This window comes from Nyctereutes procyonoides, unplaced genomic scaffold (assembly GCF_905146905.1).
Source record: "Nyctereutes procyonoides isolate TBG_1078 unplaced genomic scaffold, NYPRO_anot_genome, whole genome shotgun sequence".
Classification (NCBI taxonomy): domain Eukaryota; kingdom Metazoa; phylum Chordata; class Mammalia; order Carnivora; family Canidae; genus Nyctereutes; species Nyctereutes procyonoides.
The window spans coordinates 17,102,031-17,126,658 of record NW_026575052.1 but is presented as its reverse complement, the minus strand read 5'-3'; the positions used below and the strand labels follow the sequence as shown (position 1 = coordinate 17,126,658).

The 24,628-nt window shown below is 39.4% G+C and overlaps 1 protein-coding gene across 6 annotated transcripts in view; it reads right to left on the bottom strand.

Moving 5' to 3' along the window:
• Positions 1 to 1,599: 1,599 nt before the first annotated feature.
• Positions 1,600 to 24,628, bottom strand: part of S100PBP (S100P binding protein) — a 38,796-nt gene continuing 15,767 nt past the window's right edge. For all 6 annotated transcript variants that reach the window (XM_055331492.1, XM_055331490.1, XM_055331495.1 and 3 more), the window contains 2 exons: positions 6,309 to 6,396; positions 1,600 to 4,240 (listed from right to left, as the gene is read on the bottom strand). In XM_055331492.1, coding sequence (XP_055187467.1) covers positions 4,099 to 4,240; positions 6,309 to 6,396 — 230 coding nt within the window. In that variant the 3' untranslated portion in view covers positions 1,600 to 4,098. The remainder of the gene's footprint in view (positions 4,241 to 6,308; positions 6,397 to 24,628) is intronic.

Below are 24,628 nucleotides of genomic sequence, written 5' to 3'. Positions count from 1 at the left end.
CAAATTGCTTCCATAAATGGGACACACGCCCTAGCTCCAGCCCCACCAAACTCCGTCAGTACAATATTTCCAAACCTTCAAGTGTCACTTGAAGCTAAGTCGGAGGAGATCCTCATATACAAATAGTTCCTTTAATGATAACAATAATGATTCTGGACTACTACATGGGGGGTTTTACAGGTTGTCCAAAAGGTTACATTCCACCCCCATCTCAATGGGTGCTGGGGGAAGGTCGGATTTTCTGTCTGTGACATGTTCCAGTTGTCATTAGAGGAGGACAGGTGGGGAGGATTGAAAAGGCGCAGCTTGTTCATTAAGGAATTCCACTGCTGACCAGCTGGTATTTCCTGTGACAAGTGGAAATTTTTTTCCTGACAGGTGTTCTGACATACAAAGCAAGCATACCTTAGGACCAGCTTAGGAATAATTGTTTTCTCTTAGAAAAGCAGGACAACACAAAGAAAAGCAGGGAACTCTGCTTTCTAGTTTTAGATGGTTGGGTTTTTTTTTTTCTTCTTCCTGTAAAAAGCTCCAAACAAGCTAGAGAATGACCCCATTCTTTTGAGAGAAGGTCCATTTCTCCTCCTCCTCACTTTTCTGTAACATAAAAATGAACCTAAGGGTAAGTAAGGAACACCACCACTTCAGAGAATGCAGCCTGGTCCCTGAAACCTTTGATGTCTGCAGTAACATATTGCTAAAAAGGAAATAAGCAACTACTAGACAAAGGATCTGCACCTGACAGAAACAAAATGGGTATGTATAGGTTAGGAGTACCTCAGAGTGAGACAGTATCAAATAGCTGAGTGTTTGGCAAATTTGTATTGAAGCTTTTGCCTGGACTACAGAACAGCCATTAGACAAAACTTATGTAACAGCAAGACAGAGTCTGTCCAAACATGTTGGTACTTATTTACTCAGCATGAGTTGAGATTTTATAAGCATTGGCTAATATAGGTGACAAGCTCTTACTGACTTCATCCTGTTTCCTGGGGTAAATCTAAGAAGCTTAGGTTCACAAAAGGGATGTAAGGAACGCTGTGTCTCCCCTATCTACCCACACTTCCACCTGCATCCCAGGTTCAGGAGCAGTCAGTTTCTAGAGAAGTTGGATTAAGAACTACCATCAATTTTGGATGATCACTTCTGGTTTCCCATATCCCTTTCTTCAAAGGGAGAATGCTCTGGGTTAACTCAGCTTCTTCCCTGATCAGCACCAGTTTGGGAGAGGCAGACAGGGGTCAACCACACAGCCATGGGAAGGAATGTGAGGCAGTGTTTGTCTGATCGGGCTAAGCCGTCTCCCCCTTCTGCAAAAACAGCAGCACAGTGATATTTCAGGCTTCCCCTATGTCAGGCTGCTGACATGCACTATATGTAGCTGCAAATCCCAATCAATTTCAACATTTCTTGACTGCTAGAAAGCCTTTCTCAACACTGTAATTTACCCTCAAAAGAATAGGGAGCGTGCACCCTCGCCTCCCCAGTACCACATTCTACTAACTGCCACCCCCGCCCAGACCCCACTAACCTTCCTACACAAGAAAAGGATGGAACCCTCCTTTCAAAGCCTGCAACAGACGGCCACAGTACATGTGCCACGACAAGAACTTTTATTTCTTTTTAATGACATTAAACACAACTGCTACAAGGGAAAAAACATGATAAAGAGGAGGCACCAAACTTCGGTTTCATAATTGATCCTGACAACTCAAGTCAATCAGGCTTGTGAGAGATGCAAAGCTATAGGTTATTGCAGGCTCTTATAAGTAAACTTCTGTAAATAGCACATTGTTACTCTTTGTCAAGACCACTGTGGTGAGAAATGTCTCCTGAAGGAAGAAAGCTAGGTAGGCAGTTAAATGCACAAAACCCTTACTCAAGAACTCAGGAAATACTAGACTGTGAGCCCAAGACCACATATGAGATATGCAGCTTTAAAAACAGATTAGAACTCCAGATTTTACCCACTACCATTTCTAAGGCAAACATGCCTGATAATGAGTTTTCTTTGGCTTTGTTTTTTTCTTCTTCAAGAATACCATGTTAACCGCTAGAGAACAGTTCTCTCCTCCCCCAGTCCAACAGATTTAATTAAGCTGCTAACGCTTTGGAAAAACAGAATTATTTGAGCAAAGAGGAAATGTGATTGTCACATTTTCTGGTTAACCCGTCACTCATTTGATTTGGCAAAGGCAATGCTGCCATTACACATTCAGACTTAAACCCTCCTGTACCAGGAATGCAGGAACATGAGCCTAAGCGAAATGCTGTCCTTTCACTCCTTGGGTTGTCTGTGGAGAACTAGACAGCTACAGTGCTAGTTATTCCAGCTACAATTAATTTTTATTATGCTGTCATTCCAAAGGTAGATGTCTGCTTCTCTTACTCCATCATGCTAATTTAGGGAAATCTGGAAAAGTGAATAATGTAGTAAATGTCCATTATGCCAACTAAAATAATAGATTTTGACTCTTGCCTTTGAACAGAACTTTGCATTTGGTCCCAGAATCTAAACCTAGTGTCCAAGGAAGAGAATCCTCACCTAGGTAAAAACAGTAAACACTTAGGGACATCCATCTAAGTTTATTGGCGGCTTAAATGACCAAACCTTCACCAAGTCAGTTTCTAAAGCAGGGTAGGGTATTTAAGATGAGGTTCTCACGTACAAAAGTGGGGCTGATGAACCAACAAAACCCAAGAGAGGCTGCTAGCCCAGCACCACAGGCGATGCTATGATAACTATGTCCCAGCCTTCAAAGAGGGTGAGCAACAGCATGAATGCCCGACTGCAAGACCTTCCAAAAGCCGTCTAAAGCCGTCTGTAAAGAAAGGAGAACAAACTCCTCAGACATCCACCAGGCTGGCTGCACAAAGTCCATCAACTTAAGTTAGAATACCAAACTTTAAGATCAGGTAATGCTTTGTACATAGGCTTAATCACAAATACATTAGACCCACAGGAGCAGTTCTGTCAAACTGTGTCCCAGGAGTATGACCAAAGAAAATGGTAACATCCAGAAGCTAGAGGCACTGCTTGTTAACTAATCACAGAGACAAAAGAGCACCTCTCCCAAGTCTCTCCCACAGGATGGAGCTTACGGACTGACACATCAACTCAAGACTGAAGGTGGAGCTGAGTGGATGAAACTGAAGACCAACTCACACCTCAGTAGTACTGGCTTTCTAACCTGTCCTGGAGTTAAGACTCTATGTGGGAAGCTCCTTGAAGAGAGCAGGGAGGCGTTCTTAAGAGGCATATCTGGGTCTAACAGGATACAGGAACACATCAACAGAACCTAAGGAGCACAATGGTCGCCAGGGAAAAAAGAAGGAAAATCCTTGAGAAAAGGCAGAAAAGACAATCAGTCACAAGACCACAGATTAACAAGGGTTAGTCAGCAGTCCTATGTCAGAGCTAAGATGTGTAAGATTTATAAATCTATTGTGCAAAACAAATTTAATAAAGAATGGGGTGGGGAGCAAAAATAAATAAATAAAGGCAGCTAGTAAGTACAAAAAGGAGAGAACATTTACACTTTTAACTTGTCCTTTCAACAGGATTTTTGTCCTGTTCCATCCTACTTCAAATGTCCTGGATTACCAACTTTAAAATACTGACAAGTCCTCGGAGATTCAAATAAAAAAGTAAGAGGGGTTTATAAAAGTGACTTATGTCCATTTATAAGTCATCAGCAATAATTCACACTGGCTTGCAGCCTGGTAATCTCTTCCTTACAGGAGATTACAAGATGATTTCTTTTGGGCACCAGAAGTAGAGTTCACCTCTGTGTAGAGGTGGGGGTTTGCATTTGGGGTTTGGCTTGAGCCTAGGTATTCTGGCTTAATGCTGGCTTTCAAGAAGTGGCCACCTTTGATTTAAATAAAAAAATAAAAAATTAACAGTGCTTAAATGCATGCACACAGACAAACAAGAAGGACCTTATACAAAAAAAATTCTCAAGTCAGCAATGGGAATTTCCAAAGGTGACAAGTTCTTTAAATAAAAATCTTGTGAAAAATAAAATTCAAAATCTACAAAGCACAAAAGAGCAGAAGATGAGATGCTGCTCTGAACAGGACCCTGGATAGGGACCTTCACTGCTGATGGGATGAGACAAATGGACTCGCTGGGAAGTCCGGGAGACGCTGGAAACGATGGTGGGTTCGCATGTTCCTGTCGACCCACTGAGTCAGACTGTATCTTTGCAAAGGTTTCTGCCGGAACCGAGCGTAGTTTCTATTAGGAGAGAAGGAAAATAAAAACAAAGATGAGAGTTTCAGCTGGAATGGCTATTTGTACACAGAAAATGGCCTAGACAACTATCTTAAGAATTTATTTTTGGATATCAGATATTGATTCTACCTTTCAATCTTAAATTTTAGAAATTTTATATTATTTTATTTATATGAAAGTCACAATGTGGGACACCTGGGTGGCTCAGTGGGCTAAGCGTCTGCCTTCGGCTCAGGTCATGAACTCAGGGCCCTAGGATCGAGCCCCACATCAGGCTCCCTGCCACTGGGGAGCCGCTTCTCCCTCTCTCTCTCCCCTTCCCCCTCACTCATGCTCTCATTCACTCTGTCTCTCACATGAATAAATAAAAAAAAAAATTAAAAGAAAAGAAAGGCACAAGAGTAAGTGCTATTTCCTTCTAACTCTAAAACCAGTTGCTGCACAGGTATTATGGTGAAGTGTGCCATATTCACAAATATTAAGAAAACCTCATATATGATGTGTAATAATGTTTTAGTAGGGAAAAAATATTTTCTCCCTCAAGGAACATTTAAAACAGGATCTATTATTTCATTGCATGCATCAGGACTTCATTGTCTGACACAGCTCAAGGTTGCTCAGGACACAGGAGTTAAAATTAGAATAAAATTCCCAGAGAAGGTAAGTCATCATGTGAGTATCACACTGCAAGTTTAGAGACTGAATAATTAATAGCACGGAATCAAAGTAAAGTTTCTTGATCTTCTTTAGTCACCACCAGTCCTTTACGCTGGGATTCTGAACAAGACCCTCTGAGGTAATGTGATCTCATTCTCAACTCCAGCTATTCCTAATAACCACCTGGGAAGCTTTCTAAAGGTAGATTCTTGCCCCTACTCCCTGACATAATGACTTAGAATCCCTTGAGGCAGGGTCTCGACATCTTCATTTTTAGACATCTCCAAAAGTGATTGTGAGCAGCCAGAGTTAAAAATAATTTAAACATTTTATGACATTTATCTAACCCTATATGCAAGTACTTACTGAATTCTTTAAATACCTCATCTCATTTAATGCTAATAACAATCCTACCAGAAAAATGATGCTATAATTTTGGCAACTCTAGAGGAAACACTGAGTATAAAGGCCCTGAGGTGGGAGCATGTGTGACATTCGAAAAATAGCAAAGCCAGAGGAACTAGAGCAGAATGTGCAAGAGGAAGAGTAGTAGGAGATGCAGTCAGCAAGCTAACCATGTCAGCCCAGGCCATGGTCCTTCTAGGGGATCATGAAGATGGGAAATGTGACATGGAAAGCCACTGGAACATTCTGAGCAAAGAAGAGAATCTGAATCTCTGGCTGCTGAATTGAAAATAGTAGACAGGCAAAGGCAGAAGCAGGGAGATCATGTAGGAGACTTGCAACAGTTCAAGTGAAAATGATGAGAAATTATCAGGTTTGGGATATATTTTATATGTAGGGCTTACAAATTTGCTAATAGGTTGAATATGGGGTGAGAAAGGAGTCAAGGTGACTCCAAAGTTTCTCAGTATCTGGATCAAAGTAACTGAATAAATCTGTAAAGCCATACTACATCAAGAATCCAGAAGATTTCAGAATAGAAAGGCCCTCTGACATCAGTAAGTCCAACTTTTTTTTTTTAATTTTTATTTATTTATGATAGTCACACAGAATGAGAGAGGGAGGCAGAGACATAGGCAGAGGGAGAAGCAGGCTCCATGCACCGGGAGCCCGACGTGGGATTCGATCCCGGGTCTCCAGGATCGCGCCCTGGGCCAAAGGCAGGCGCCAAACCGCTGCGCCACCCAGGGATCCCAGTAAGTCCAACTTATTAGTTGTAGTGATGTAAGGACCAAAGAGGTGGCATGACTTGATCAAAATCATATAGCTACATTATAAACTGCAAAGCTAGAACAGAACTCATTTCCTGAATTTCAGCTCACTTCTTATTCCATTATACTCTGTTTCTTTTCCCACCTCTGGAATTAAACAATTACACCCGAACTACCCACCACATTCCTCTTGTAGCCAAATTCTACCCTTTCCCTCCTCCTCCTAATCACCCACTCACCGCATGGTGAGGTCCGAAGGATGCTGCCATTTTGGGTTCTGCATATGATGAACTTGACCCATCAAGGCATACAGTTCCCCCAAGGCACCTGTGACACAAAGGGATCGTGGTTAGGAAGCAGCTCAGTGAACTACCATGTCAGCCTAGATCAAAGCATGTGTTTTCAGGGAAAGAGAAAACAGGCACTGGTCCTGATACTATCTATGATTATCACAAGCAGTCAGCACAAAAACTATAAGCCAGAGAGGGGAGCTTGCTTTCAGATGATGATGATGATGATGATGATGGAGCAGCAATGACAGCCACCATTCATTCATTCAACACTTACTAGCTCCCACAGTATATGAGGAACTTTACTGGTCCCTAGAATATGGTGGTAGACAAGGCACTGTACCTGCCCTCAATTAGGTTTATATAGGAGACAGGCAATTCCAAATCTTGTGATGAGTGCAGTGACAGGAGAAACATAGGCTGCTATGTGAGCACAGAGACTGGAGGGTGGGGATTTGAGAAAGCCCTCTCCAGGGGAAGTAAACCAGAAGCAGTGATCAAAAGGATGTCGAGAAGTTAGTGAGGTTAAGAGGGGTGGGGGTGCAGGTATCCAAGAGAAAGAGCTAATGCAAAGGCCCAGAGATACAAGACAGCAAAATACATTCAAAAAACAAGAGAAGTTGAGAATAGAAGGCAGCTGGGGCTTTTTGCTAAACAAGAACAATTGTTGGAGGCAATTTCTCAAACCCCTGGGAGCCTGGCAAGATGCTATACACTTTTCAAACTATCTCATTTAATTCTAATAAATATCTCATATGGAGATAGATGTTATGAACATCTTTTTGGAGATGGCAAACTGTGGCTCACAGAGGTGGACTTGCCTTAAGTGCTAATTAAACCAATCTCAAAACTAGCCCCTGTTTGACTCCATGCTTTTGCCACCATCCAATAATGCTAATTTTGCACATAAGGGCTGAGACTTGGGCTAAAGCTCACAAAAACAGAAATTATGATCAGAGAGAACAACATAATTTCCCTAGACCAGTGGTTCTCAAATTTTAACATGCATCATAATCAGCAGAAGTAGTATAAAACAGATTACTGGATCCCAACCCCAGAGTTTTTGGATTTTGTATGTCTCCAGTGGGACCTAAGAATTTGCATTAATAAATGTCCATGTGATGCTGATGCTGCTGGCCTGGGAACCACACGTTGAAAATTACTACCCTGGACAGTAGAGACTTTTCTTTCGACTAGCTTACACACTTCTCATTAGTCCTTCTCCACTACACTCTCAGAAATCAAAAGTAGTTCATCTAGGCTAACGTACCATCTTTTCAAGTTCTGGTGAAAGATATTTACTTAACTTTTAGGACCACTCTAATTATTGGAAGCCTCAAGAAGTCAAGCTTTGTAGAGAAAGTATACACTTTAAAATTAGACAGAGTTAAATTAAATTCCAATCCTGCCACTAACTAGCTCTGTGACCCTGGGCAAATCATTTTACTTCTTCTAGGCCCACCTGACTCATCTATGAAATATAGACATTAATACTATCCAGCATGAAGCTGAATATTACGAACACAGTATATATAAGATTTAGCATAGTGCCTGACAAAAGCTATTGTGCAGTATGTGTTAGCTACTGTTATGGTGTTACAGCCACAAGCCTATGTTAGTTTGCAAAGACTTTTCAAATCATGTGACAATCACCTCTCTGTAGGGAAAAGTGTTTATTAAGTGGATCAGTCTACACATAAACTATGACATGTTTTATAACACCCAACAGAAATTCTCTAACCAGAATGAGATGACATACTTCAGGAAAAATTTATAGATTACAAGCTTCTGTGCAGTTAAAAATAAAAAAAATAACAACCTAAGGTAAAAGACAATTAACAAAATGAAAAATATATTTGAAACAGAGCTGGCAAAGTTTTAACGCCCTTATTCTACAGAAGTAATCTCTTCATAAACAAGAGGTCAAAGGACACAAGTAGGCAATTCACAAAAGTAATACAAATGATCAATAAACATAATGAAAAGATGTTTTATCTTACTAATATGGGAAGAAAACATATTAATCTCACTTCTTGAAAAGGAAATATAAAACCACAAAAGAATTTCTCCTTTAAGGGCAGCCCGGGTGGCTCAGCGGTTTAGTGCCGCCTTCAGCCCAGGGCGTGATCCTGGAGACCCCGGATCAAGTCCCGCGTCGAGCTCCCTGCATGGAGCCTGCTTCTCCCTCTGCCTGTGTCTCTGCCTCTCTGTGTCTTTGGTGAATAAATAAAATCTTAAAAAAAAAAAAATTTCTCCTTTAATAAGGGAAGTAGCAGGACACCTGGGTGGCTCAGTGGTTGAGCATCTGCCTTCCGCTCAGGGGGTGATTCCGGAATCTGCAGTCAAGTCCCACATCAGGCTCCTTGCAGGGAGCCTGCTTTTCCCTCTTCCAATGTCTCTGCCTCTCTCTCTGTGTCTCTTAAGAATAAATAAATAAAATCTTTAAAAAGAAAAAAAAAAAAAGGAAAGGGAAGTAGCTTTAGATTAGAAAACCCCTTGCCTGCTGGATATGTTAAGCTAAAATCAAAGGTCTCAATTCAGATTGCCTTTCCCATATCCTACATTCAAATCACTAGCACCCTATTCATTCTAGGCCTGTAAAAAAAAAAATGTTTCAGTGAGTGGAAAAATCAGCTTTGTAAGACTTTCGAGATATATTTTTCCTGCCAAAGCATCACCAAAGGAGGGGTTGCAAGACACAGATATCATGGTGTCCAATCTCAAAATGGAATGAGATTATCTGTAGACCATGCCCTTCAGCTCGCTCATCTCTTACCAGCTAGATCCTATAAAATTGCCTTGATGATGGAGGCTAAAGATATACTGTAAGCCCCCTAACAAAGAAACCTATCCTGGGGCACCTAAGTGGCTCAGTTGGTTAAGCGTCTGCCTTCGGCTCAGGTCATGATCCCAGGGTTCTAGGATTGAGCCCCGGGGGGCGGGGGGGGGCACCCGCTCAGAGGAGAGTCTGCTTCTCCCTCTGCACCTCCCCCTGCTTGTATTTTCTGTCAAATAAATACATACATACATAAATTCACTTTAAACTAAAGGGGGGAAAAACTGGTCAATTAAGCCCAAGGAGGCTTCAAGAATTAAACTGCCAGGAGTCATAATCTAGCAGTAGCAATTTATACATAGCACTTACCATGTTATCAGACATTGTCCTACGAGCTTTACATATACATATATATATATATTTTTTAAAGATTTTATTTACTTATTCATGAGACACACAGAAAGAGGGGCAGAGACACAGGCAGAGGGAGGAGAAGCAGGCTCCATGCAAGGAGCCCAATGCAGAACTGGATCCCGGGAATCCAGGATCATGTCCTGAGCCAAAGGCAGACACTCGACCCGCTGAGCCACCCAGGCGTCCCGAGCTTTACATATATTAACTCACTTGTTCACTGTTATAGTAATCCTATGAGGTATTTTCCCTGTTTCACAGATGAAGAAACTGAGGCACAGAGAAATAATTTGCCCAAGGTCACACAGTAACAGAACCTGAATTCCAACAATACCATTGAGTGGAGTTCCCTTAAAAATTTTTCTGGGACTGATATTTCATAGTGGAGATTAGAAAGCAAGAATCATATCACAGTATGTCTCTGTATATAACCAGTTGGTACCTCGCATAGCACTGTGTAAACAAGTATTCAATAATCAGGTCTCTGCCCATACACCAAGAAATGTTAGTTTTCCTTAGCAATAAGAACTTACTGATGGACTCGTATAACCTCTTTTTAATAAAACTTAATGATCTAGAGATAATGTGAGCTGCATTCCAAGCATTTATTACATGCCAGGCACTTTGCTAACTGCTTTGCATTCACCCTATCAATTCTAACCACCACATGAGGCAAATAACATGATCTCCATTTTATTAGTGATTGAAGTTTAGAAAAGATACTCATCTATCATCTAGTAAATGGGAAGGCCAGGATTCAAACCCAGGTGGAGCTAATAATCCAAAACCCTACTTCAGCTCATAATTCCTATCTCTTCTGCCAAATTTAAAGATGCTGACAAGAATGGAAACGTCTGAATTTTCTCTTCACAGTCTCTAACAGATGGGCTTTCTTGGACCAACAATCAGTACCATGGGTTTATTTTAAGTTGTGGCTAAAAGGTGGCAAAGACTGTCCTTTGTTTTGTGCCTAAGAATGAAATTCATCTAAGAATGAAAGTAAAAGGAAAAAACCCTTAACATTACAGGAATGAGATAAGCAATTCATCTAAACCTTCGTCTATAAATAGTAGCTGGCTAGTTTTGGGGACAATCCAGTCTAATAACTGTCCTTAATAAGTTAGGTCAATCAATTGTTACAAAGGAGGAATGGAAGATGCTGTATGCTTGCTCTGCCAACGGCCCTTCTGACAGGTTTTAGATGCCACCATACTTTGTACATGACCCTGTTTAATTGTCACATGACCCACAAACAGAGAATCTCTTAGCTCGCTAATGACATAAGAGCTAGCCTGACATCAACAGGTCATTAAGTCAATCAATCAGATACTCTCTTTTGGAATGTGACTGTCGGCTTTAGTAATGAGAATGAGAGAGAACAACACACAGACAGGGCTCCAGGAGACAACAGACACATGAGGCAGCTAATGGAGAGCAGTAGAAGCACTGGTCACAGAGAAGGATTAGAAGAATGAGAATAACTCAGCAAGGAAAACCTGAACAGGGAACAAAGGCACCTATTTCTGAGGGGGAACGGGGCCTGGATCCATGGCTGATTCTTTTTACTATAAGAACTATGTTCTTAAGTGCCTAATCTCCATCTTCTCCTGTAAATCCTTAAACTCAATTACTTAAAGGCAATCACAAGGTCTCTATTCCTTGCAATCAAAAAAATACCTAAAACAGAGAAGGGAAAGAAAGAAAAAAAACTGTGCTATAGGGGTGCAAGCTACTGCTTTTATAAATACATGAATAAAAAGGAAAAAAGATTAGCTGGAAAACAAGAATGCAAATGTGTCACCTCTAGGCCAACAAAACTGCGATGGTCTAGTGCAAATCTTGACTTATTTTCCTTGCAGACAGGGAAAAAAAAAAGAAAGAAAGAAAAAGAAAAAAATAGGCATTATTACATTTATAACTAATTTCTGAAGTGATGTATTAGATGGGGGCTACTGAGTGACATATGAATGTTCTCAACAATAATGCCAAATGCAGAAGCAGAATGTATATAGTAACCATCACTGCTTATGATCTCCTTTAACAATCAAAGCAGAGACTTCTACTTTTAGGCAAGATGAGTGGGCTTACGCCCCATTGTAAATAACTAGAAACTGGACAAAATATGTGAAACAACTGTTTTCAGACTGCTCAGACTCATTATTCCTGTGAGAAGGGAAACCTGAACCTGGAGGTGAACCTGGAAACTTGTCTCTGAGTCTCTAACTTTTCAAAATAAAAAGTTTAAAAATGAAGGCAAAACACACACTTCGTAAATAAAACAAAAGCAAAAAGCACTGAAAATGGTAAATATGTGAGTTAATATAAGACTTTTTTCATTTAAAAAAGTCTTTACAAGATAACTGTTTAAAGTAAAAATAATGTATTGAAGGGTTAAAAATATGTGTATGTGTAAAATGTATAAAAACAATAGCATAGGGATCCCTGGGTGGTGCAGCGGTTTGGCGCCTGCCTTTGGCCCAGGGCGCGATCCTGGAGACCCGGGATCGAATCTCACGTCAGGCTCCCAGTGCATGGAGCCTGCTTCTCCCTCTGCCTGTGTCTCTGCCTCTCTCTCTCTCTCTGTATGACTATTGTAAATAAATTTAAAAAAAAATTAAAAAAAAAAACCAATAGCATAAAAAAAACAGAATGGAGAGGTGCCTGGCTGGCTCAGTCGGAACAACACACATTCTTGGTCTTCGGGTCATGAATTCAAGCCCCACGTTGACTGTAGAGAGTACTTAAATAAATTAATAAACAACAACAAAAAACTCCTGGAGATTTGGAAGTGTACTGTTATTAGGGCCTTATTTTATATGTTAAGTGGTGTATTATTTGAAGGTAGACTGGTAAACAATAGAAATGTAGTTCTCAAGGTGTGTTCAAGAGTCCCTGAGAGTCTCTCGACACCCTTCTGAGGCTTTACAAGGTCAAAATCATTTTCGTAACAACATTAAGATGTTATTTGTCCTTTCCACTTGCATTCTCTCAAAAGCCTGCTATGGAATTCTCAAGAGGCTATCTGACATGATACAGAGCACAGAACTACATGTAAGGATCTAGCCAGGCATTACAAGAGACTTATGAAAATCTGAATGCCATTCTTCTCCCTCAATTTTTGGTTTTGTTTTAAAAAAGTTATTTTTAGGGGTGCCTGGATGGCTCAGTCAGTTAAGCGTTGGACTCTTGATCTTGGCTCAGGTCATGATCTCAGGGTTGTGAGATTAAGCCCTGTGTCAAGCTCTGCACTGGGTGTGAAGCATGCTTAGGATTCTCTCTCCCTCTGACCCTCCCTTTCTCTTAAAAAAAAAAAAAAAAATTCGTAGAGGTTCCTGGCTGGATTTGTCAGCGGAGCCTGCCATGGTCTCTGGGTCATGAGTTCAAGCCCCATGTTGGGAACAGAGTCTACTTTTTAAAAAATATTTATTTTTATTAAAAACAATTTATATTAACATGCAATGAGCTTATTTTAAATATATTAATAAAGACTTAAGGGACGTCTGGGTGGCTTAGTGGTTTGGCGCCTGCGGTTTGGCGCCTGCCTTCGGCCCAGGGTGTAATCCTGGAGACCTGGGATCAATTCCCACAACAGGCTCCCTGCAGGGAGCCTGCTTCTCCCTCTGCCTGCGTCTCTGTCTCTCTCTCTGTGTCTCTCATGAATAAATAAATAAAATCTTAAAAAAAGAGACATTTTTCAGTTCTTTCAATAGGAGTAAAGATAGGTGTAACCCACATAAACAAAAACTTCAGGGTCCTGAATTTGTGAGACTGTAAATGGGTCCTGAGGCCAAACACTTTGAGAACTACTACCTTAGAACAATCACTAAAAATAAAAGAGGTATAGGTAATAAAACAACCATGGAAACAAAATGGAATACTAAAAAATACTTTAAAAAGCCAGGAAAAGATGAAAGTAGACACAAAGAACAAATAAACAAAGAGAAGACAAGCAATAGGATGGCAGATTTAAAACCAGCCATACTGGGGATCCCTGGGTGACTGAGCGGTTTAGCGCCTGCCTTTGGCCCAGGGAGTGATCCTGGAGTCCTGGGATTGATGGAGTCCCAGGTTGGGCTCCCTGCATGGAGCCTGCTTCTCCCTCTGCCTGTGTCTCTGCCTCTCTGCCTCTCTCTCTCTCTCTCTCACACGTGTGTCTATCATGAATAAGTAAATAAAATCTTTAAAAAAAAATAAAATAAAAATAAATAAAACCAGCCATACTAACTGGACTAACATTCAAATTAAAAGACTGAGACTGGAAGACTGGAAAAAGAAAGCTAGATTCAACTATATAGTGTCTCCCAGAAATCCACTTTATTTTGTTTTATTTTATTTTGGAGTGGAGTGGGGCAGAGGGAGAGGAGAAGGGAGAGAGAGAATTTTTTTTTTCTTAAAAGATTGTATTTATTTATTTATGAGAGACACAGAGAGAAAGGCAAAGACAGAGGCAGAAGGAGAAGCAGCATCCACACAGGGAGCCCATATGTGGAACTCCATCCTGGGACCGCAGGATCACGCCCTGAGCCAAAGGCACACACCCAACTACTGAGCCTCCCATGAGCCACCCAGGCGTCCTGAGAGAATCTTTTTTTTTTTTTAAAGATTTTATTTATTCATGAGAGACACAGAAAGAAAGGCAGAGACATAGGTAGAGGAAGAAGCAGGCTCCATGCAGGGAGTCTGATGCAGGACTCGATCCTGGGATCGAGGATCACGTTCTGGGCCCAAGGCAGCTGTTAAACCGCTGAGCCATCCAGGAATCTCCTCAAGAGAGAGAATCTTAAGCAGACTTCACACCCAGCACCTGGGACCAACACAGGCCTTGACCTCACAACCCTGAGATCATGACCTCAGCTGAAATAAAGAGTCACATGCTTAACCAACTGAGCCACCTAGGCACCACAAGACATATACTTTAAAACACAAAGATATGGGGGTACCTGGTTGGCTCACATCGTTGTGTCTGCCTTTGGCTCAGGTCATGATCCTGGAGTCCCAGGATCAAGCCCCACATTGGGGTCCCTGCTCAGCGGGGAATCTGCTTCTCCCTCTGCCCCTCACCCCACTTGTGCTCTCTCTCAAATAAATAAATAAAATCTTTAAAGAAAAAGATATTGACAGATTAAAAGTACAAAGATTTAAAAAAATACATCATGCACATAGTAGTGAGAAGGCTGGAATCGCTACGTTAATATGAAATAAAGTAGACTCCCAATCAAAATTATTACTAAGACTGTAAATACTGGGACTCCTGGGTGGCTCAGGAGTTGAGCGTCTGCCTTTGGCTCAGGGCGTTATGCCAGGAACCAGGATCAAGTCCCACATAGAGGTCCCTTCAGGGAGCCTACTTCTCTCACTGCCTAGGTCTCTGCCTCTCTCTCTCTGCGTCTCTCATGAATAAATAAATTAAAATCTTTAAAAAGAAAGAAAAAGGGATTCCTGGGTGGCGCAGCGGTTTGGCGCCTGCCTTTGGCCCAGGGCGCGATCCTGGAGACCCGGGATCGAATCCCATATCGGGCTCCCGGTGCATGGAGCCTGCTTCTCCCTCTGCCTATGTCTCTGCCTCTCTCTCTCTCTCTGTGACTATCATAAATAAATAAATTTAAAAAAAAAGAAAGAAAGAAAGAAAGAAAAAGACTGTAAATATTGAGTGTTACTAAGAGTAAAAAAATGTTCATGATGGTCAAAGGGTCAATTTATCAAGAGGATATAACGTTCCTAAAAGTATATGCATCCAACAGCAGAATTTCAAAATATAGGAGGCAAAAACTGACAGAACTGAAAGGCGAAACAGGAAAATCCACAATTAGAGTTGGAGATATGAACACTCCTTTTAGTAAGGAAATCTGTAAAGATATGGAATTGAACACCACCAGCAACCTATAAAACCTCACTGAAATGTATAGAACACTCCAACAACATCAGAATACACACTTTCAAGTGCACATGGAACGTTCACCAAAACAGACCATATGCTGGGCTATAAAAATAAATCTTAGTATATTTAAAAGAATTGAATTCATACCGAGAATATTCTCTGACCACAACAGAATTAAGCTGGAAATATTTAGAATATAGCTGATAACTCCTAAATATTTGGAAATTAACACACTTCTAAAAAACCCGTAAGTCAAAGAAGTAATCACAAGGGAAACTAGAAATTGCTTTAAGCCAAATGAAAATCTATCAAAATTTGTGGGATGCATCTAAGCAGAAGTTAAAGGAAAACCTATGGCTTTAAATGCTTACAGAAAATAGAAAGATCTCACATCAGTGATCTAATCTTCCACATTAAAAAGCTAGAAAACAAGAGCAAATTAAACCCAGAGCAAGTGGAAGAGAAGCAACAAAGTGAAGACAAAAATGTTAATAACCAAGAACAATACAGAAAGATGAAACTAAAAATTTACTTTGGGGGCAAAAAATCAGTAGAAGTGATAAAACTTTAACTAGATTATACAAGAAAACAAGACAAATTATCAATATTAGAAATGAAATGGTGACCATCACTACAGAACCTACAGAAATTAAAGGAACAATAAGGGAACATTATGAATAATTTTATGCCAATAAATTCATCAATTTAGACAGAAATGGACAAATTCCTTATAAGATACAAATTATTGGGCAGCCCAGGTGGCCCAGCAGTTTAGCGCTGCCTTCAGCCCAGGGCCTGATCCTGGAGACCCAGGATCAAGTCCCACATGTCAGGCTCCCTGCATGGAGCCTGCTTCTCCCTCTGCCTGTGTCTCTGTGTGTGTCTCCTCTCTCTCATGAGTAAATAAATTAAAATCTTAAAAAAAAAAAAAAAAAGACACGAATTATCAAAATGGATTGAAGGATAAAGAAATTCTGAAAAAAACCTCCAGGGTTAGATCGCTTCACTGATATATTTCATCAAACTTTTTTTTTTAATTTTTTAAAAAAGATTTTATTTATTCATGAGAGACACACACACACAGAGAGAGAGAGAGAGAGAGAGAGAGAGAAAGAGGCAGAGACACACAGAGGGATAAGCAGGCTCCATGCAGGGAGCCTGATGTGGGAATCGATCTTGGGACTCCAGGATCAAGCCCTGGGCCAAAGGCAGGTGCTAAACCGCTGAGCCTCCCAAGGATCCCCTTCATCAAACAATGAAAAGAAGAACTGAGGGGTGCCTGGGTGGCTCAATTGCTTAAGTGTCTGCCTTTGGCTCAGGTCATGATTCCAAGGTCCTGGGATAGAGCCCTGCATCAGACTCCCTGCTCAGCAGAGCACCTGCTTCTCCTTCTTCTACTCTTTCTGCTTGTGTTCTCGCTGTCAAATAAATAAAATCTTTAAAAAATAAAAATAAAAAAATAAAGGAAGAAATGACACCAAACCTACATAAACTGAAACAACACTTCCCTACTCATTTTATGAAGCCAGTATTACCATGATACTTACAGGGCAATACAAAAAAAAAAAAAAAAAAAAAACCTAAAAACCAATAATCCTATAAACAAGACATAAAAACTCTTTAAAATATTAGCATATTGAAGTAAGGGTAAGTCATTAAGGCCAGTGGGTTTATCCCAGGAATGCAAGTTGGCCTAACAATCAAAAATCAATAAATCTAATACACCACATTACAGAATAAAGAAGAAATACCATATGACCTTCTAAATAAATGCAGAAAATTCAAATGACAAAATTCACCATTCAATCCTAGTAATTCCCACCAAACTAAAAACTGAATGGTAACTTCCTCAACCAAACTACCAGTAGAAGGGGAACTTCTTCAAACCTGATAAAGGATATCTACAATAAGCCTACAGCTAGTATCATACTTAATGTACTAGAGGTCCCAGCCAGTGCAGCAAGGCAAAAGAAACAAGAGGCCCACAGACTGGAAAGGAAGAAATAAACTGTCCTTATTTGCAGTTATTATCATGTTGGCACAAAAAATCCTAAGGGATTTTTTTTTTTTTTTAAGATTTTATTTATCACAGAGACAGAGAGAGATGGAGACACAGACAGAGGGAGAAGCAGGCTCCATGCAGGGAGCCCGATGTGGGACTTGATCCTGGGTCTCCAGGATCACACCCCAGGCTGAGGGCTGAAGGTGGTGCTAAACTGCTAAGCCACCTGGGGCTGCCCAAGGGATTTATTAAAAAGTTACCAAAAGTATCAAAACCACAATGAGAAGTCACCTCACATCAGTCAGAATGGCTAGTATCAAAACAACAAAAATTAACAAGTATTGGAGAGGATGTGGAGAAAAGGGAACCTTTGTGGACTATTGGTGGGAATATAAACTGGTGCAGCCACTATGTAAAATAGTATGGAGGTTTCTCAAAAAATTTAAAATAGATTACCATATGATCCAGTAATTCCACTACTGGGTATTTACCCAAAGAAAAGGAAAACACTAATTTGAAAAGATAAATGTACCTCTATGTTTATTGCAACATTATTTACAATAGCCAAGATACGGAAGCAACTTAATTGTCTATAATAGATGAATGGATAAAGAAGATGTCAAAAAAAAAAAAAAAAGAAGATGTCACACACAGAGAGGAATCTTAGTTAGCCATAAAAAAGAATGAGATCTCATCACTTGCAACCAACATGGATGAGCCTAAGTGGTATAATGCTAAGCGAAAATAAGTCAGAGGACAAATACCATATGAGTTCACTTATATGTAGAATCTAAAAAACAAAACAAATGAACAAATAAACAAAAAAGGCTCAAACAGACTCTTAAACAAAGAGAACAAACTGGTGGTTGCTAGCAGGAAGGCGAGTGGGAGAATGGGTGAAGCAGATAAAGGAAATTAAGAGGTAACAAATTTCAGGTTATAAAATAAATCAGTCATGGAGATAAAAAGTACAGCATATACAGTATTGTCAATAACATTATATGGTGACAGATGGTGACTACACTTACGGTGGTGACCATTTATGAAATTACAAAAAAGCACTAAGATGAATGAATTCAACAAAATATGTGCAAGATCTGTACAAAAACTACAAAATTTACTGACAAATTAACAAGACCACAAATAAATGGAGAAATATATACTGTTCACATATTAGAAGGCTCACTATTGTTATGTCAGTTCTCCCCAAACTGATCTATTATAGATTCAACACAATCCCAATGAAATACCCAACAGGTGTTTTCAGACAAACTGACAAACTGAAGTTAATTTTTTAAAAAATTATAGACATCAGGCACCTAGGTGGCTCAGTCACTTAAGCCTCTGCCTTTGGCTCGGGTCATGATCTGGGGGTCCTGAGACCAAGTCTGTAACAGGCTTCCTGCTCAGGAAGGAGTCTGCTTCTCCTTCTCCCTCTGCCCATCCCTTCTCCTCATGCTCTCTCTCTCAAATAAATAATCTTCAAAAAAATTATAGAAATAAAAACAATTTCAAGACTTACTATAGAGTTACAGTAATCAATAGTATAATACTGGCATGAGAATAGACATATATCAATGGAATAGAAGAGAGAATTCAGAAACCCATAGAAACAATAATCTTTTCAACAAATGGTGCTAGAAAAACTAGACAGGCATATACAAGAAACAACCTAAGCCTTTGTGACACAAAACTCACACAATAAATAGGATGATCACTTGGGAAAGTTATGTAAACACTATGATTCAGCAATTCCACTCCTAATTATTTACCTTGAAGAAATGAAAACACACACATACAAAACCCATATATGAACGTTCATAGATACTTTATTCATAACAGCCAACTACTAGAAATACAAACGTCTTTCAACAAATGACTAAAGTATATCAACGCAAGGAAAAGTTCAGCAATAAACTACAGAACTACTGATACACACAACATGGGTAAATATTAAAAAATTATCCAAGTAAAAGAAGTCAAACATAAAGGATGATTCCATTTATATGAAACTCTAGAAAAGACAAGTCTAATTACCAAAAAGAAATCAGTGCTTTCCCAAGTGCAAGAGCTGGATAGGGACAGAATGACTGAAATGGAGCATAAGGGAAATTCTGGGTATACTAGGAATATTCTTTCAATCTTGATTGTTATGATGATTTCACAGGTGCACAAATTTCAGCAAAAATTACCCTAAAAATCTCAGCAAAATGTACCCTAAAAATGGGTGCATTTTATTGCATGAAAATATACCTCAATAAAGTTGATTTTTTTTTTAATTTTTTAAAGATTTTATTTATTTATTTATGAGAGACACAGAGACCTAGGCAGAGGGAGAAGCAAGCTCCCCATTGGGAGCTCAATGCAGGACTAATCTCAGGACCATTACCCAAGCTAAAGGCAGACACTCAACCACTGAGCCACCAGACATACCAATAAAGTTGATTTTTGAAAAAGGTCAAGGCATACATCCAGAGAAACAGAATGACCGCCAGAATTTATCTCTTCTTGCTCCTAACATCTCTTACTAAATTAGAAAAGAAAGGTCTCTTGGGTCTCTTAATCGTCTGGGTGGCTCAGCGATTAAGCATCTGCCTTTGGCTCAGCACATGATCCTGGAGTCCTGGGATCGAGTCCCGTATTGGGCTCCCTGCATGGAGCCTGCTTTTCCCTCTACCTATGTCTCTTCCTCTCTCTCTGTCTCTCATAAATAAATAAATAAAATCTTTAAAAAAAAAAAAAAGGTCTACTAAAGAAACTAGAAAAAGAACAAATGAAACTCCAAATAAGCAGAAAAATGGACATAATAAATATCAGAATGGAAATCATTGAAACAGAAAAAAAGAGAAAAATCAGTAAAACAAAAGCTGAGTTCTTTTTAAAGAAAGTATTACATAATAGTGTTAATAAACTTTTAGCCAGACTGATTAGAAAAGAAAAAAATACAAATTACTAATACTAACCATGGGAATGATGACATCACTATGGAATACTATATAAACTTTGCCAGGGTGCCTGGGTGGCTCAGTTGTTAATCGCCTGACTCTTGATTTCGGCTCAGGTCATTATCTTGGGGTCATGAGTTCAAGGCCGCATTGGATTTTGTGCTCTGAATGGAGTCTACTTGGGATACTCTCTCTTTCCCCCTTTTCCTGCTCACGTGTTCACTTGTGCGTGCACACAAGCGTGCGCGCACGCGCTCTCTCTCTCTCTCTCTCTCTCTATATATATATATATATATATAAATAAACAAACAAACATGTTGGGATGCCTGGGTGGCTCAGTGGTTGAATGTCTGTCTTTGGCTCAGGTCATTCAGCCCTGGGATCAAGTCCTCCATCAGGCTCACTGCAGGGAGCCTATTTCTCCCTCTGCCTGTCTCTGCCTCTCTCTCTGTGTCTCTCATGAATAAATAAAATCTTTTTAAAAAAATCTTTAAAATAAATAAGTAAAAGGCTAATAAGGGAATGTTATTAACTTCATGCTAATAAATGTAACAACATAGATGAAATGGTCAAAATTCCTTGAAAGATCACCAAAGCTTAACTAAAAAGAGATACCAATTCTTTTTTTTTTTTTTTTTTTTTTATGATAGTCACACAGAGAGAGAGAGAGGCAGAGACATAGGCAGAGGGAGAAGCAGGCTCCATGCACCGAGAGCCCGACGTGGGGATTCGATCCCGGGTCTCCAGGATCGTGCCTGGGCCAAAGGCAGGCACCAAACCACTGCGCCACCCAGGGATCCCCAAGAGATACCAATTCTTCTATACAAACTCTTCCAGAAAATTCGAAGAGGTAGAAAATCCCAATTCATTCTGAGGCCAACATTATTCTAATACCAAGACTAGATCAAGATATTAAAAGTATAAACCAATGTCCCTAATTAAGGCAGATGCAAAAAATGCATAGCAAAATTTTAGCACATCAATGCAATGGATAATACTTTAAGACCAAGAAATGCAAAACTGGGTTAATGAAGGAAAATCAAATTCTATAATTTTCTAATTAATGGACTTTAAAAAACACACAATACCATATGATCATCTCAACAGATGCAGAGAAAGTAGCTAACATCCATTTCTAATAAAACTCCATTTTTAATAAAACTCAACAAGCTATAAATAGAGAACACTGTAAAGTTGACAAAGGGTATCTAGGAGATACAGCTAACATAGTAGTTATTAACAGTGAAAGACTAAATGTTTTCCTCCTAAGATCAGCAATAAGTTACTTGTATTAAAGATTATACTGGAGGTTCTAGTCAGTGCAACATGGCTAAAAAAAAAAAAAGTAAATAAAAGGCATCTAAATTGGAAAGGAACAAGTAAAAAATGTGTTTATTTGCTCATGATTGCATCATAGATATAGAAATTGATGCAATCTACAAAAAAGGTATCAAAACCAACAAGTGAATTGTCAATGCACGAAAATCACTTGAATTTCTATATACTGACAACAAACAATCCTTTGTAAGGATGGGAGCATCTGGAATGCATACAGATGGTAAGAATACAAAATAATACAACCACTTTGGAAAAGTTTTTTTTTTTTTAAAGATCTATTTATTTATTTGAAAGACAGAGAGTACATGCATGAGTGGGGAGGGTGGGGGGGGCAGGGGGGGAGAGAGAAAAAATCTCCAGCAGACTCTCTGCTGAGCTTGGAGCCCAACTCAGGACTCAATCTCATAACCCTGAGGTCATGACCCGAGTAGCCACCCAGGTACCCTGCATTTGGTAGTTTCTTAAAAAATTAAATAGATACCTACCATATGTCCCAATCACTTTATCCCTAGATTTTTACTCAAGAAAAATGAAAGCATATCCATACAAAGATTTGTACACAAATGTTTGTAACAGATTTATCTGTAATAGCCAAAATGTGGAAACAACCCAATTGCCCATCGATAGGTGGGCATCTGGGTATGGATAAACAAATTGCTGTATATTTCTATAATAGAATACTACTCAGCAATGAAAAGGAATAAACTATCAACAAAATGATGAATTTCAAAATAATTATGGTTCTGGATAGAAGTTAGTATATGTACTGTATGGTTCCATCAACATAAAATTCTATAAGCTACAAACTATAGTTACAGCAGGCCAGTGATTACCTGGGAATTGAAGGGGACAAGGAAAGGCAGGAGGGAGGAATTACAAGGAAGCAGAAGATGTGGTGTGGTATATTTATCTTAATTGCAGTGAGTTTCATGGGTGTTTAGAAATGTTAAAATTCTGGGCACCTGGGTGGCTCAGTGGTTGAGTGTTTGCCTTTGGCTCAGGTCGTCATCCCGGGGTCCTGGGATCGAGTCCTGCATCAGGATCCCTACAGGGAGCCTGCCTCTTGCTCTGCCTATGTCTCTGCCTCTCTAAGTCTTTCATGAATAAATAAAATCTTAAAAAGAAATGTTAAAACTCAAGTTAAACACGTTAAATTTGTGCAGATTACTATATTTGAATTACTCAAAAAATCTTGATAATTAGTTCATAAAATAAGAATATACAAAGGGAAGAAAAAAAACTTAGAAATCATAAGTATGAATATAAAAATAATGAAGTCAGAAGAAGGAAATTATTCCAGGAAGCGGAATAATTTGCATAAAATAATGGATAAAGAGAAGATTAAGAACTTCCAAAGAGAAAAGGGCAGGTTACATTAAAAGGAATAAAAATTAAATGAATAACAGACTTAACAAGAACGCTAGATGTATAACTTCAAAATCAAAAAAAAAAAAAAAAAAAAAGACTTTGAAGGACTTTGGGATCAAGTCCCACATCAGGCTTCCTGCATGAAGCCTGATTCTCCCTCTGCCTATGTCTCTGTCACTCTCTGTGTCTCTCATGAATAAATGAATAAAATCTTAAAAAAAAAAAGAATTCTATACCAAACTACCAATCAAGTATGAAGATAAAGACATTTTCAGATATGAAGGAGCCACCCAAATTTATCTATCAGCCTTTCTTAGAAATTCTCAAAGAATGTGCTCCACTAAAACAGATCAAGAGGAAGAAACGAGGATCCAGGAATAGGATTCAATCCAGGAGGGCAGCAAAGGGAAACACTAGGATGACAGCTCTGCAGCAAGGATAGAGAACAAGCAGTACATTGGGCAGCCCGGGTCGCTCAGTGGTTTGGTGCCGCCTTCAGCCCAGGGCGTGTGACCGGGGATCGAGTCCCACGTCGGGCTCCCTGCATGGAGCCTGCTTCTCCCTCTGCCTGTGTCTCTGCTTCTCTCTCTATCTCTCTGTGTCTCTCATGAGTGAATAAATAAAATCTTAAAAAAAAAAAGAGAGAACAAGCAGTACAGATTGGAGCAGAAGGACACAACGCTCTAGGAAGGCCTCCAGAAAAATTTCTTAAAGGAACTGATAGATTACTGGGTATGTCTGAGCATTTGGGGGGTGGGGGGCACAACACAGATACATAGACAACATAGATAAAGATTAGAAGTTGCATTTGCAAAAAAATAAAAAATAAAAAAATAAGGATAAATTAATTCATTGTTTAAAAAAAACAAGTGAATTAACCACTCCAGAAAAACAAATGATTCAAAGAAAATAAAACCATAGTATACTATTTGATTTTGCAGTGGGCAATATTTACGTAGCTATAATACTGATGGATACTGATATAACAACAATTAAGGCAGCTACTATCAGAAAGCAAAAAATAAAAAGTGTTGGTGGGGATGTAGAACCCCTGAGCACTATCAGTACAATTGTAAAATAGTGCAACCACTGTGTCAAACAGTAAGGAGGTTCCTCAAAAAATTCAAAGTAGAACTACCATATGATCTAACGATACTTCTGGGTACATATCCAAAAGAACTGAAAGCAGGGTCTTGAGGAGGTATCTGCACAACCATGTTCATAGCAGTATCATTCACAACAGCCAAGAAGTAGAAGCAACCCAAATGTCCACTGAAGGATAAATGGATAAACAGACTGTAGTATATACATATAATGGACTATTATTCAGTCATAAAGAGGAAGAATATTCTGGCACATGCTACAACACAGATGAACCTTGAGGGCATTATGCTAAATGAAATAAGCCAGTCACAAAAAGACAAGTACTGTTTGATTCCACTCATATGAAGCATCTACAATAGGCAAATTCATAGAAACAGAAAGTAGCATGGTAGTTACCAGGGACTACGGGTAAGGGGAAAAGACTAGTTTTTTTTTTTCAACGGATAC